A 15,654-nucleotide genomic window follows, 5' to 3' on the forward strand; every position below is an offset into this window, starting at 1 on the left:
GCATTGCAGTTCATCTAAGACAGATTTCCTCAACATTTCTACTCTGAGGGAACCCCTCAAATAATTTATGGACCTTAAGGAACCCCCTGTAATAGTGGGGGAGTGGGGATTTATTTTGCAGGCTACATGGTCTTCTAAAGCGGGTGTGGTTGCTGATTGTCACAGCCTTGCTGTTTCTTACTTACAGTGTTTCCTATTATTCTAGTGCATGTTAGTGTTTCATGCGATAGACCCCACAATTATAGTGCTCCCCTCACTGGACCTCCTACACAAGAGAAGGCTGAGATCGAGGGCGCTGAGGATCGCTAACGATCCTGCTCACCCGGGCCACCGCTACTTCTGTCAGCTCCCACTAGGACGGAGACTTCGAGCCATTTCCACAAGGACTGCCAGACACACACAACTCTTTCTTTCCCTCGGCCGTTAGCCTCATTAATTCCCTCCACATACTCCCACCAGCACACAAGAACTAATTGACACAAAACTAATTGATGATAGTCCATTCTATGACTTTTCAGAACTGTTACGGGCAACGTAAAATTGCTGCTCTAGCATGTAATGCAAATGTAAAGTGCAATAATGTAATTGTAAATGTAATTGCTTGTCCTCTGTGTAAAAGTGTAGTGTTAACTCTGTTCTGCTGTTCTATGCAACCTATTGTTGTCTCCTCTTGAGCTATATGTACTGTGCCAAACCCAATTTCGGGCATGACCCAGTCATGCTTGGCGAAATAAAGAATTCCTGATTCCTGATAACAGTACTCTTTATTACACTACCCCTTATTATGCTGCCACTCAGTATACTGCCTCCCTATTCTATTGCTTTTTAGTAATGTGCTCATTATTACTCTTACCTCTGATTTATTGCTTCTTAAAACAGTACACCCTATTATAATATGCTCTAGTATACTCCACCACCCCCCCGCCACACACCCCTACCACATACATTCGGGGCGATCATAGAACAATAAAGAGGACTCAAAGGAGCCAAAGAGGTACTTTTGAAACGTTCTCAGCTCACCATTGTCATGGGAGTAGGAATTGCCAGGGAACCCCTGCAAAGACCTCAAGGAACCAAGGTTCCAAGGTTCCCTGGTTGAGAAAGCCTAAGACAAGAGCCACGCCAAAGCAACCCAGCCGTCACTTCTTTATAAAAGTGTAGCTAATTTATCCAGTTAGGATGGGCAAGGGTTAAGAATGGTAAGTAGATTTATCTATATGTAGGTTTAGTGAGGCTTATTGGTTAGGGGAAGTTATTGGAATAGCAGTAAATAATGAGGTGGGTTAGCCATAAAAGCCCTTTGTAAATACAACACTTATTGAAAGTGTCCTACAGTATAAGCCATTTTGACCGAGTCATTTCAAGGCGAGTCCATTTCAGGGTGGCTCAAGCTCAAAGTGCAACCACAAATCAAATAATCTCACAAAAGGACAAAAGCATAATACTTTTTAAAGGAGTTCTTTCGCGAATGAGGAAAAAAATAAAAAGTGGTTTATGCATAAACTATTAAACATCCTTCTAAAATAGTGTAAAAAGTTTTTTAAAAAAAAATGAATGGTTTCATCAATACAACATGTAATGTAAACAGTGACGGATGACGGACTGGGAGGCTAATCCATTTGTTACGGGTGTTTTTTTTTTTTACTTTCATTTCACAACCATAAGGCCTCTTGCACACTGCACGCGATTCCGATTCAGATTCCGCTTTTTAATCAGTTTTTACATCCGATTCCGATTCCGATTTGCAGTTTGCTCCCTGCACACTGCAAATCGGAATCTGAATCGGATGTAAAAACTGATTAAAAAGCGGAATCTGAATCGGAATCGCAAGCAGTGTGCAAGAGGCCTTACTCCTGTTTACCTAGTTTTCAGTGGTATAATCCACTGCCTGCAGGAATCCCGTTATAGCTATAAAGGCTGAGCTCTATTGAGCTCCTCAATATGTGTTTAGATTGTTGCTAAGCAACCAGAAGGCAGGAGCAGGGAGTCATTTGTACAAAGAGTCATAAGCTGCTGGGAGAATCAGACAGAATCAGTCCCATCTACACCATATGATTCTTTGTCAGTTTCGATTCAATTTGATTTGATTCATTGATTCGATTTGATTCAATCTGACATGTCCAATTCATGATTCGAATTGAATCGAATCATGAATCGGACATGTCTGATTCTGTCTGATTCTCCCAGCAGCTTATGACTCTTTTTACAAACACTCCCTGCTCCTGCATCTGGTTGCTTAGCAACAATGTAAACGCATATTGAGGAGCTCAGCTGAGCTCAGCAGTTATAGCTATAACAGCGATTCCTGCTGGCAGTGGATTATACCACTGAAAACTAGGTAGGCAGGAGTTATGGTTGTAAAATGAAAGTAAAAAATTCAAAACACCCCTAACAAATGGATTAGCCTCCCAGTCCGTCATCGGTCACTGTTTACATTACATGTTGCATTGATGAAACCATTCATTTTTTTTTTTTTAAACTTGTTACACTATTTTAGAAGGATGTTTAATAGTTTATGCATAGACCACTTTTTATTTTTTTCCTCATTTGAGAAAGAACTCCTTTAACCATTCAATAAAGAGCTTATTTTACTGTATGGTGTCAGTCTATACATCGTTTTACTGTTACAGCCCTGGTGGTGCAGTAACTGCATACTGCTGACATCACCAGCAAGATGGCAGCTCCCGTGACCTGAAGAAACAGGAGAGATCAGCAAAACGCATCTTCTCTGCAGTTTTGTGCAATAACGTTGTAATATTCCACTCCATACGCCTGATGTGTATCTCCGAGAGAGGTAAGCCAACATTACATCTCCTATTAAACTGTTTTAATTCTGTATATTTTGGGAGCCTCCACCCAATAGGTAGCCTTGAGTTCAGATATAATGTGCATAAGTCATGTTCAAGCCAGTGATATATTTTGGCACCTGTTATCCCTGCCAGGATGTAGATTTCAAGTAAATCCCCCCCCCCCCCCGCATGCTCCCTCCGATCGCGGTGCTCTCTTGCCACTGCAGCCCCCTCGCTCTGCTGTCGGTATGATGGTAGATCTCCCCAAGAAGGTCAGAAGCCGAATTCATTGGCTCCTGACCCTGTGATCATTGTGAGCCAATCCCATTGGTTCACATTGATCACAGGGTCAGGAGCCAATGAAATCAACTCCTGACCGGCTCTGGGAGCTCTGGTATCATAGCAATGGCAGAGTAAAGAACCTGGCGGCGACGGTTGAACGGCGTGTGCGTGCGGCGTGACGTCAGTGGTCCCATAAGGGGCCAGAAACTGCTGGTACAGAAGTGGTGAAATAACATACAAAACAAAATCACATTTTTATTATTGTTTACTTTGAACTGACTGGTGAGTTAGAACCATACCTAAGGAACAAAGCCAGAAATAAGATTTGATAAATGTCTACTCACTTGTCCCAGGCCGAGCATCAGAAACATCCACCAGCGGCCCCGTAGCCTGCGAGACGGACTGGTAATGCACTGTGTGAGTCACAGTTAACGACTTCTGTTTTGATGACTCGCCAAAGTCGGCATCAGTCAATAGCACCGTCGATCTGTCATCTGGAAGGAAGAGGAGATTTAATGTGAGTGGAAGATATAAGGGGCCGTTTAGAGGCTTAAAACTTTAATGCCAGCATAACACAAAGCTAGCTGTCTGCTGATTTAAAGCCCTGCACCCGCATTGATTAAAAGGAGTATTTAACGCCAAGCCTCTTGCAACCCTGGCATATTAGACGGGTGTAAAAATAGAGTGGATTGCTTGTCTATAAATCTTGGCTGTAGGAAGGGAGGAGATGATGTGAAAGCAACTTATGAGGCAAACGAGGAAAAATCTCTATCCAAGCAGATAGAATATCCATTGCTAAAGGATTACCTATTGGCACAACAGAACATGCCATCCCTATGGGATCAAACCGCACACTAATTCCCTACAAAAGTGCTTGAGGGCCTGAGCCCACTACTGCGTTTATAAAAACACATGCGTTTTTAAATTGTGTTTAGTAAAACGTATTGAAACCGCATGAAAAACGTATGTGTTTTTATAAACGCAGCAGTGGGCTCATGCCCTAAGGGAGTGTTTCCACTACATGCAGATTGGATGCAGAATGGATGCAGAGAAACTGACTCCAATGAATGCCTATGGGCCTGTTTCCACTAAACACGATTTTTCTGATGCAGATTTCCCCATAGGCATTCATTGGAATCAGTTTTTCTGCATCCATTCTGCATCCAATCTGCGTGTAGTGGGCTCAGGGCCCTTACTGAACAAAGTACTGATGTGGTGCGGATTGTCTGATACTTCCATGGCAGGGGTCTAGCACCCCCTATGTCACACAGAGGCTAAAGGTAGCCATACGTTTAGCGATTTGGCTGTATGATCGACCACTCGATAGAATCGAGAGAGAATCGAGTGTGTTCCAGAATTCCTAATCATCAAAAGTGACTGATGTCATGTCGAATAGTATATTGCATTGCATATTACTGATATAGAGAACATACCACTGGTGATTGTCATTTTATTACATGTATTAGTTTTATCAGGTTTATTCTGTGTAGAGAGCATTTCTATTTACATTGTACATTTATGTATAATTATGTGATTTTTTATTGTTACGGACTGTCCACAGGCAATGGCTTCCCCGCCGTATATTTATTAATATTCCATTCCTTTTTAATGATGGCATTTTTTAGTTAACGACGTATAGCGAATTTACAGTAACTTTCGCTTAGTATCCCGCATTGTAATACGTGAGGGGAAATTCTTCCCTCCAGTACTGTCTTCTGCCGGCGGTGGAACGCAAATAATCCACCGCCGACCGGAAACAAGATGGCCGCCAAACAGGAAGTGACGCCGGGACATTTGCGAGCACCGAAGATGGCGGCGTCACTCTCTCTGAAGCCATCAGAAGGTAATTTACTTTAAATAAAGCACCCGTTGCCTGCCCGCTCTCGTATCCCCTGAGGACAGCAAGAAACGAAACTAGTTGGGACGAGAGTGGGCAGCGTGATCGCAGTAGTGTGTGGGTCCAGAGTACCACTGGTGTGGGAAGTCAATACAGCCGAGGGAGATCCTAGATAGAATAGGAGTGACCCCATATGTTTATTTATGTCTACTATTTTTATTAAAGCTTTGTGGACAGCTTTGTGGATCCCTCCCCTTTTTTCTGTTTATGCATGTGAGTGCAAATACAGGTGAATTACACCACAGCAAAGGGGAGTGTGGACCTACAGGAGAGTAACTGAAGAGAGCTACCATGGTTTACACAGCGCTACAATATAAACTACACTAACTATTCATGTCAAATTGACCAGCTTAGTAAATCGAGCAGGATGCAAGCTATTGGTCGATCGCACGGGAATCGGCTACTGTTCATATGTCATTCGATCCACTCTGAATCGATTTTTGCATTCAGAGCAAGGAGACACAACATCAGTCAGATCGAATGTGTAGGTGAATCACATAGGATATCGTCTGTAGTGTGTGGGACAATAGTGCATCGACTTTCGATCCACCATACTGAAGTCGGTTCCTAAATAAAGTTGATTGAATCAGAATTGCTAGATGTATGGTTAGCTTTACAATCACACACTGGTGCCGAGAGACACACCACATTTCAGCACCTCCACACCATGCAAAATATACAGTACATGTGACCTGCAGCCTTCGCTTTAAGACACATCTGTTTCTGTCCATTTTGGTGCCTCTGCACCCCCTCCCCCCCAAAGAATTAAAGCAATCAAGAAAGACCAAATGTAAAATAATTGCTTATTAATAAGCACATTAAAAGCAGCTGCCATGTCATCAATGTGCTATTTAGGTTCCCTTTGTTATGCTAATCAGCAGTGCCAAATTAGTTGTTAACATTACCATTGTACCCTTTCTTGATGGAACTAACTTGTGCACACAATGTGCTATTTAATATAGATATATTATTATTTATTATTTATTTATTCCTATATTAAATAGGAAACCGCGTACATGACCCCCTGATGAGTCATGATATGACGAAACCGGTAGGGAGGAGCCAAGGTCATACACGCTGGATCACGCAGAGCAGAGCGCATTGAGAGGGACCAGCGGGACGCTGCAATCCACTCGTGAGGGAAAATGGATAGGCATTTTAAATGTACGAGCATTACTGTTTTTTTCTTTTAATACTAAATACAGTTTTACAAATGCTGGATGCTTCTCTTTGAGGTGATATAAGAGAAGGACGCTGGAAGTCTGGTGATAGCTCTGAGCTCATGTTGCAGCAGATATCTGGAGAAGGTGGAAAAGGTGTTACAAGCAGACACTGCATCTGACATTTGGTGAGCAGGGGAGAGAGGGTGGAGCACCTGGGCCTGCAGGCAGGTGTTTTTTCCCCCTCCTATTCTCCCCCATGAGTGAAAATGGTTTGTCTTTCTTTCACAAAGGGTGATCATATGAGGTGTGCAGATTACATTATGTTGTTGTTTTAATCAACAAAAGGTGTTTCCTGCTGCAAAGAAAGTCAGTGGCTTTTTGGAAACCGGTGGAATTAATGGAGTGAAGGGAATATTATTTAGTAATTTATAGAGTGCCGACATTTTCTACAATGCTGTACAGAGTATACGGTCTTGTCATTTAATTGGTCCTCAGAGGGGCTCACAATCTAATCCCTACCATAGGTCTATGTATGCATCGTGTAGTGTATGTATCGTAGTCTAGGGCCAATTTTAGGGGAAAGCCAATTAACTTATCTGTATGTTTTTTGGGATCATGTGGGAGGAAACTGGAGTGCTGGAGGGAACTCATGCGGACATGGGAAGAACATACAAACTCCATGCAGATAGCGCCCTGGCTGGGATGTGAACTGGGGACCCAGCGCTGCAAGGCAAAAGTGCTAACCTCACCGCCACCATGCTGCCCAAGTAAAGAAAGTTAATCCTATAACCAATAAGTCCGTTTCAAGCTGATCATTCTGCATGTTTCAGTGATTAGGTACAGAGGGCTGGAAACCTCGACTAGAACTAATCAAGCAATTAAAGCTGGTTAATACAGCGTGCTTAATATTTGCTTCTAGGTTATCATTACAATAGCTTCAGTGGCAGATAAAGCCCCTGTGAAAAATAAATGTAGGGGGCCCCATGCAAATAGGCGGGGCATAAGATCATGGGTGGATCAAAAAAGTGTCAATAACATAACAGTATGTGAACCCAGGCTGTATTTTGCCACATGGGGGAGAGTAGCATGGAAGGAAAACTTGCTACATGGAGGTGAGTGACACCGGGACGGAGAGACAGCTTCTGAATGGGCTGGGAGCTGACACATACACAAACAGAGGATAATCTGGGCCTGTGATGTTACTCCATGGACCCCATAGACCGTGGGGCCCCTGTGCAGCTGCAAGGCTTGCATGGCCTATGTCCGCCCCTGCTAGTGGTTGTATACGCTCAGACAGTCAAGGTAAAGTGGATCTGCAGACAGAACTTCCTCTCTGCTCTAAGAGATAAACAACAGCATAAATAACCTTTCAAGAAAAATGTTTCTTTGTTACAGCTGATAGAAATCCTGCAATAAATCTGCCGTGCATCTACTTCCTGCTTTCATAGAAGCAGACATGGGGTTAACATCTTGTGTTGACGAATTAGCTGCTCTGCCGAGATTCCTGAGCTGACCCAACTAAGGGATCAAATTATACTTGTGATTAGTCACAGATGAGGGGGAATTAGACAGGCTAAACTCTCTAAATACATACAGGGTGTGTTTCTCTGTGTTTTTTATCTGTCCTGTGCAAGAGTTCAGATCCACTTTAAGAATCAAAAATTACATTTGCTAATATTAATCCTGCTAAGTTCAAAGCCAAACTGCAGAAAATTCGATTTTTCCTTGTGAAAAGTGAAATTTTGCTTTAAAGGCTTGGCCAAGGCATTTGGACCACTTTGCTTACCAACATAAGCAAACCCATTAAATGGGGGAGGAGAGAAACTAACACAGGCCTGGATGTGATCTGTGAGGCCATTAGCAGAATAACAACAGAAAATCCTCAGCATATTGCAGAGAGGGCACCACTGCACTGTGTTAATTGAAGCAGAATCTTCTGTCTTGTGGGATGATGGCTGATCTCTGACTCCGGAGTGGAGGAATGTGTACACACACAGCTCTATATACAGCGTGAGTTTTGATCACAGATCGGCACATTCTTTGAAATACAGTTCAGTTTGGAAATGTGAAACTTGCTCTGCAGATCCACAGTAATAAGTCACACAGAGGTCAGACAAATTACAGTCCATAGGGAATATTCCACTGGGGTGTCAGCTGAGGACTTGAGTAGAGGGAGGAGGGGAACAGGGACATAACTACAAATCATGGAGCGCCCAGCAGAACTATGCTAGGGCCTCCCAATGTTCCTTCACTGCCCCTTACAGCCTGGGAGACCATCTTGCAATGGTCATAAAGCAAATGTAATCATGATCTTCACACCCATAGCCAGTGTAGCCGCAAAAACACCTGATCTGGAGGAGGGACTCACTGCCTCACTGCCCTGGGCCCCCTGCGATTGCAGGTGCTGCTCCCTAGGTTAAGCCCCTGGAGGGGAATATGAATTCATATAGGGTAATGAACCAGTTCCACTAATTGCTTTGATGCTTGAATGTAAAGCCCAATACTGGACACATGCTGCGCCATGGTTTAGTAAACAGCAGAGCAGCCCACTACAGTACAAGCCTATGGAGCTTCATATGTTTCATGGCATAACTACCAGGAGATCAGCCCCACACCAGCCAAGGGCCTTCTTACCTCCTCAAATTAACAGACACCCTTTAGAGCATACATGTCAAACTCCGGCCCGGGGGCCAAATCTGGCCCTCAGAGCCATTAAATTTGGCCCTCAAGTGGTTTCCCCACTTTGCATCATATTTGGCCCAATCTAGATCACCAAAGAAGCTATATTGCAATAGCAGCATAGGGTACGATATTCTGGCTGGGAACGTGAAGAATAACTCGCGTTCCCAGCCTGTCGGCCGGTGACGGCGAAACCGGAAGTCGCCGCCGGCCGGTCCAGGGACATCTGATGGAGTCAGCGTGGGCACCGATCAGCTTCAGGGGGCTGATGAAAGCCCCAGGTGAGTTAAACTAATTTTTTCATCCTGACTTTAGGTTCACTTTAAAAGTAAATAAATATGGCAGCCTCCATATCCCTCTCACTTCAGTTGTCCTTTAATAAGACAAGCAGATCTCCCTTCATGTGCTGTTACCCAGGAAACACAGCGGAAGGCATCCTGCAGCAGGCAGAGCAGGATTGTCCACCAGGCAACCTTGGCAGGTGCTTGTGGCCTAGTGGGTGTCAAGTGGCCCACCTGGCACCTTCTCTGACCTCTCTCCATTTCAGCTTACCAAAAGGTAGCGACAAATCTACTACCTTGCCTAGGGCCCCATTACATCTTATTTCATCTCTGCCTCCAGGAGCTGTGCAGGCAGCAGGTGTACACCAAGGTCAGATCTGAGCATTCGGAAACCAGGAGGACACTGAGACAATATTTCTTCTCCAGATGCTCCGGCTTTACTTAAACAGTGTAAGTGCGTGTGTCATGAAGATGTGCTGCAGCCATTAAGGCCTTGATGTGACAAGCAGGCTGCTCCGGAGTACATGAAATCCTGCAGACTCTGCTTGTTTGCATACTTTGCCCAAACAAGGCAGCAGACAGGCCGAGCCTGAAATCCGCCTTTTCCATGCTAGCAGGTTAGAAGTCTGATCATGTGCCAAGGAAAGGTAACTCTGCCAAGTCTGCCAGGGCATGCTTAACCCCTTCCATGTGATCAATCCTGCAGCCCGTATTTCTCTTCAGATGACTGAGTAGCTTCCTAAAGACTCTGGCCACTAAAGAAGGCTTCCGCTCAAGACTGTCGTTTCTGCCATGCATGGAGTCTTGCTCAGAGTATGAAAGCTGCCATTGCCTTGTTCTAACAAAGATAATTGCTACATGTTGCATACAGCAGATTCTTAACCACTTCACCCCCCCAGTGCTAAATTTCTCCGTCCCTCTGCGCACCGCTTCACCCCCAGGGACGGAGAAAGGCGCACTTGTTTGTTTACTGGCTGGGAGTGGGCGGGGAACTCTCGCGCACACTCCAGCCAGCCCGCACAGCAGGTTACTAATTGGATGTTAGGAACAAGCGTTCCTAAATCCAATTAGCCTCGCCGATTGCGAGTAGAATGAAGACGGCTTCAAACAAATGCCGTCTTCATTCAAAACAATGCAAGGTAAACAAACTTGCAGCCCGCGATCGCGCGCCCCCGCGACCCGCGCGCGCACACACACACACCCCGGCTCTGCAGTACAATGATTGGTTATGGGGACTCTCCAGTCCCCAATAACCAATCATAGTACATCAGTACAGTAATGGAAGCAGCGCTGAAAGGGAAAAATCGCGCTGGTGTTTCAGGGGTAAAACCCCTCAGTTGTGAAATGGTTAATGTATGCCAAGGTTGTGCTCAAGTGCGGTCTGTGTAAATCAAATTTCATATTAGTTAAAGAGGAACTTTAACCTAGGATTGAATTTCATTCCAATCTGTAGCTGATGCCCCTTTTCCCATGAGACATCATTACCTTTTATCCAATAGATCATCGTGGGGTCTGTGCGGCTGACATTGTAGTTAAACCCCTCCCACAGTGTGATGTCATGACCATTGTCCTGACCATTTAAAGTGAACCTAAACCGAAAATTAAAATACGCATACACAGTTCATACTTACCTCCCATGTAGTCTATTCATCGCTCTCTTTCTCCTCTCCTGCATCCTGTTTGTATACTGTGATCAATGCAATTCTCCGTCCTCCATTTTGAAAATGGCTATTACCCCATAACAGCTTCCTGGTCAGCACATTGTTAAACTGTAATATCGCCCACTTGAGCCATAGGGAAACATGGGCATTACCTTGCTCATCAGTTGTCGAACTGATAGCAACTCATATGTAATTGACAGCAACTGATCTATTTTAGTTCTGACAAAATCTTGTCAGAACTAGAAGGAATCCTTGTAAGAAGAAAATAATGAGCTTCTGAGAGGAACTGACAGCAAGGTAAGTATGTAATATTGATTTTCAGGTACATCATGTGTTTATTTTAAATAATTTTAATTGGTTCAGGCAGGGCCGCCATCAGAAATGTTGGGGCCCCTCACACATCATCAGGTCTGGGCCCCCCTCCCCGAGCCCACGCACTGGTTGCTGTGCCCGCCAACTAGCCACCCCACCCCGTGTCAATGCGCGAAGTGCGCTGCGGCGAAAGACTTGCATGGCTCTGACACTGAAGAAAGCGGCATGCACAGCGTGATGTGGCAAAAGTGGGCGTGATCATCATAAGTTGTGGGTGGAGCCAAATACTAGCAAAATACTGGTAGTCCCCGGTTAACAAATGAGATAGGGACTTGTAGGTCCGTTCTTATCCTCTATCCGTTCTCCTTTGTCCCCCTCTTTTCTTCCTGTGCCTCTTTTGTCACCCTCTGTCTCACCTGTTTGTTCCTCTTTTGTATCCATCTGTGTGACCTCATGTTCCCTTCTCATCTCTTTTCTCCCTGTGCCTTTTGTCTGCCTCTGTTCCCCCTGTGCCTCTTTTATTCCCTTTTGTTATCTCTTGTCCCCTTCTGTCTTAGCTCGTCCCCCTGCCCTAGCCAGGTATAGGTGCCCCCAGTATAGGTATCCAGGCATAAGTGCCCCCAGTATAGGTAGTCAGGTATAGGTTCCCCCAGTATAAGTAGCCAGCTATAGGTGGTGCCCCAGTATAGGTAGCCTGGTGTAGATGCCCCCAGTATAGGTAGCCTGGTACAGCTTGTGCCCCAGTATGGTCCAGCAAGATACAGGTGCCCCAGTATAGGTATTCAACTATAGGTGGTGCCCCGGTGTAGGTAGCCTGGTATAATTGCCCCAAGTATAGGTAGCCTGGTATAGTTGCCCCAAGTATACGTAGTCTGGTATGGGTGGTGCACCAGTATAGGTCAGTCAGGTACAGGTGCCTCCAGTATAGGTAGCAAGCTATAGGTGCCCCAGTATAAGTAGATAAGTATAGGCGGTGTCCCAGTATAGGTAGCCAGGTACAGGTGGTGCCCTCAGTATAGGTAGCCAGGTATAGATGGTGCCCCAGTATAGGTAGCTAGGTGTAGGTGGTTCCAGCCCCAGTATAGGTAGCCAGGTATAGGTTCTGGCCCGGTATAAGTAGCCTGTAGTCAAATATAGGTGGTGCCTCAGTATAGAAAGCTGTAGCGGGCTTACTCATCTGCTTCCCACGTTCAAGCGCTGATGTCACTCTTCTAACAGTGCTGGAATGCGGTGTGCTGGTTAGTGAGCCACAGGCCCACAGCCAACACATGTGGCCCTTCCAGCGCTTTGGGGGGCCCAGGGCCCCCAGAAGCCCTGAGCCCCTTACTGCAGTGTCAGTTGTCCCCCCCCCCCCACCCGATGTCTGCTCTGGGTTCAGGTTCCCTTTAATGTCTGTGAACCTCATTGCATTGAGGGGAAATAACAGCTTTTTCCAACTGCCAAACAAGCAGTATATCTCAGTCTGTGCATAGAGCTCTCACTAATTAACATTCCATACAGATCACCCCGCAGAACTAAAGATGTCACCATGTGATACATTTCAGAATGTAAATCAGGGAGAGGAAATATTTTACAATGGGCAAACACTGACTAAGTAACGTATACATGAATACTGTAAAAAAAAAAAATACTGTATATACTTGAGTATAAGTCTAGAAATTTAGTTCTAATTCACTTCATAAATGAATAGGGGTCGACTTATACATGAGTCACAGGCAACACTCAGCACACTGATTAATGTGTGTACTAATAGTGACTTTCCCATTTGCAGCAATTTACCCTGTGGTAAGTGATACTTTGGGGAAAGGAAATGCCAAGGAAACACAGGTCCTGAAAGTCCTGGCCACAACAATTAACAAGGAAAGGGGCAGGGGGTGGGGATGAGGTGTGTGTGTGGGTGGGCTGTATAAAAAGGAGTGAATAACTGCAGCACTTGGGGGACTGGAGGAGGTATTGGCTGCACTTAAGGGACAGGAGGGGTTAATGGATGCAATACTGTATGCAGTGCAGTCATTAACCACCCCTCAAGCCCCAAGTGCAACCATTAACTTTGCTGGGTAAACTTATACTTGAGTCAATAAAAATTCCAGCTTAAGAGGGTTGAATATTGGAGTCGACTTATACATGAGGTCGACTTGTATTCGAGTATATATGGGTAAGCAATTTTATTACTTGGGTTATTTTCACTACAGTTCCTCTTTAAACAATGGTTGAAAAGTGAAAATAATAGTAATTGGTTGTAGTAATTATAGTAACTAAAGCTAGGTCCTCATTTATATTTTGAGCCTTCAGAATTCTATAATTGACTCATCAATTGGACGAAACTAGTAGGGCGTGGCCGAAGGAGCTGCTGAGACGCTGGAGGGCCCTGTGATATTGATTTTATATGCGCATTTTATCTACTTAAATGTAAGTGCACTACTTTTTATGAGGCATACAATAAAACGGAATTACGCCATGGTCGACTGTGTTTGAGTCCTAGGAGAGGTTTATCTGCCAAAGAACTGGATATAGGTTGTTACAACACGCTGTATCACTGGTCTGTTGCGGGTCGGCCCGTGCATCTGGTGAGCGCCCTGTGTATCTGTGTGGTGGAGGCACGCTGGGTGACATAGCTGGTTTGAGGGTGCACTGGGTGGATAACTGACCAGACGGTATTATACTATTGCTGCTGTGTTTATTGTTTTTTATGTATGGCGGAACCCTGAGAAACTTTGAGGAGTGGAGGAAGAAAGTTTACTGGCAGGGCCAAAAACGTTATCTGCTGATCTGAGAGGATTGGCCCATCTATCTGGTGAGCGTATAATGTTACCACTTTATTAATTGATGCAAGGCTATGGAGATCACGCATTGAAGCACGGCTGAATTGGAGGAAGCAATCTGATCTGTCTCTATGAACTTTTTATTATAAAGTTGGACGTTTTACTTAAAGAGACATTTACTATTAATGCATGTATGAGAAAAATCTGTTGAGCGCTCTGTCTTTTTACAGAGTTACAACAATTACTCTAGAACAGATGGGAAAGTGGTGGTCTAGATGTAGACGATTATGAACGTTTAAAAAAATCCACAGAACACCCGGTAATGGCAGTATTTTATGCCCTCCCTAAAATATACAAGGCGAGGTCCCCACCACCAGGGAGACCAATTGTGTCTGGACGAGAGAGTCTGACTGATCAGATTAGCCAATATGTGGACAAATTTCTGCGCCCCTTTGTAGAGTCCTTACCATCACATCTTAAAGATACCAAAGACGTCCTAATTCACCTTCAGGATTTGACAGTAACCCCTGACACCCTTCTGGCCAGCATAGATGTAGAGGCTTTATACAGTAACATTCAGCATGAATTAGGGATGAAAGTGGTGCAGCACTTTCTGTCGACATGGGTAATCATTTCGACCAACATAACATCACGCTAGTCAAATTACTACATTTCATCCTCACCCATAACATTTTTTGGTTTGGAGGCAGGACTTACCACCAGCTCAGGGGCAGTGCTATGGGGACGGTGTGCGCCCCCTACTACGCTAACCTGTTCCTGGGCTGGTGGGAAGACACCATAGTCTTTGCCGAAGACCTTGAGTTCTATACGTCACACATTGCCTACCGGGGGAGTTTTATTGACGACATTGTGATTATTTGGGAGGGACAGCGCAATCTTTTTATGGATTTTGTGACCATATTAAACACCAATGAGATAGGGATGAAATTCACCTATGAAATTAGTGACACACACATTAATTTTCTCGATCTAACGATCAAAATAGGTGAAAAAGGTAACATAGAAACCAGTATTTTTCGAAAACCAACGGCGAAAAACTCCCTACTGAAATGGGATAGCTCTCATCCCAGATCACTTAGAAGTAGCATACCCATTGGGCAGTTCTTGCGTGCGCGCAGAAATTGCTCGAACGAGGAAACATTTGAAGACGAATGTAAACTACTCACAGAAAGATTCAAACAAAGGGGTTTCCTTGATGTAGTAATAGAGCAGGTGTATGTGCGCGCCAAGCATATCCCGAGACAGAGAACATTGGAAAATAGCCTCACCAATAAATCTGATGTCCCTATAGCAGATATGTCTAAACGCCAACCACCACGTCTTATAGGCACTTTTACTGAACACTCACACACAGTGTTCGAAATTATCAAACACTACTGGCCCATACTCAACAAAGATAAGGATCTGTCCAAAGTGCTTACCCCTCATCCCTCCATTACGTATAGAAGGGCGCCCAATTTACGAGACATTCTTGTCCACAGTACACATGCCACGAAACCGAATGGTTCTTTCCACTGTGGAAAGTGCAAGGCATGCAGGTACATGCCTATAACAAAATATTTTATTGCCCCAATGAATGGGAGGAAATTTGAAATACGGTCATTCATTACCTGCAACACAAAGGCTGTCGTGTATGCAGCAAGATGTGGGTGCGACCTGCTTTATATAGGAAAAACTACCCGTGCGCTAAAAGAAAGGGTACTGGAACACATAGGTGACATCAAACATAGGAATGACACAGCTGTGGCCAGACATATGAATCAAGTACACCCCCAGTCTAGATTTGACATCAAATTTTGGGGAGTGC

The 15,654-nt window shown here is 44.6% G+C and overlaps 1 protein-coding gene across 7 annotated transcripts in view; it reads right to left on the bottom strand.

Moving 5' to 3' along the window:
- DSCAM (DS cell adhesion molecule) overlaps window positions 1-15,654 on the bottom strand; it is a 635,668-nt gene that overhangs the window by 59,401 nt on the left and 560,613 nt on the right. For all 7 annotated transcript variants that reach the window (XM_068270401.1, XM_068270399.1, XM_068270402.1 and 4 more), the window contains one exon: window positions 3,416-3,565. In XM_068270401.1, the coding sequence (XP_068126502.1) occupies window positions 3,416-3,565 (150 nt within the window). The remainder of the gene's footprint in view (window positions 1-3,415; window positions 3,566-15,654) is intronic.

The sequence above is a fragment of the Hyperolius riggenbachi genome, chromosome 2 (genome assembly GCF_040937935.1).
Source record: "Hyperolius riggenbachi isolate aHypRig1 chromosome 2, aHypRig1.pri, whole genome shotgun sequence".
Taxonomy (NCBI): Eukaryota; Metazoa; Chordata; class Amphibia; order Anura; family Hyperoliidae; genus Hyperolius; species Hyperolius riggenbachi.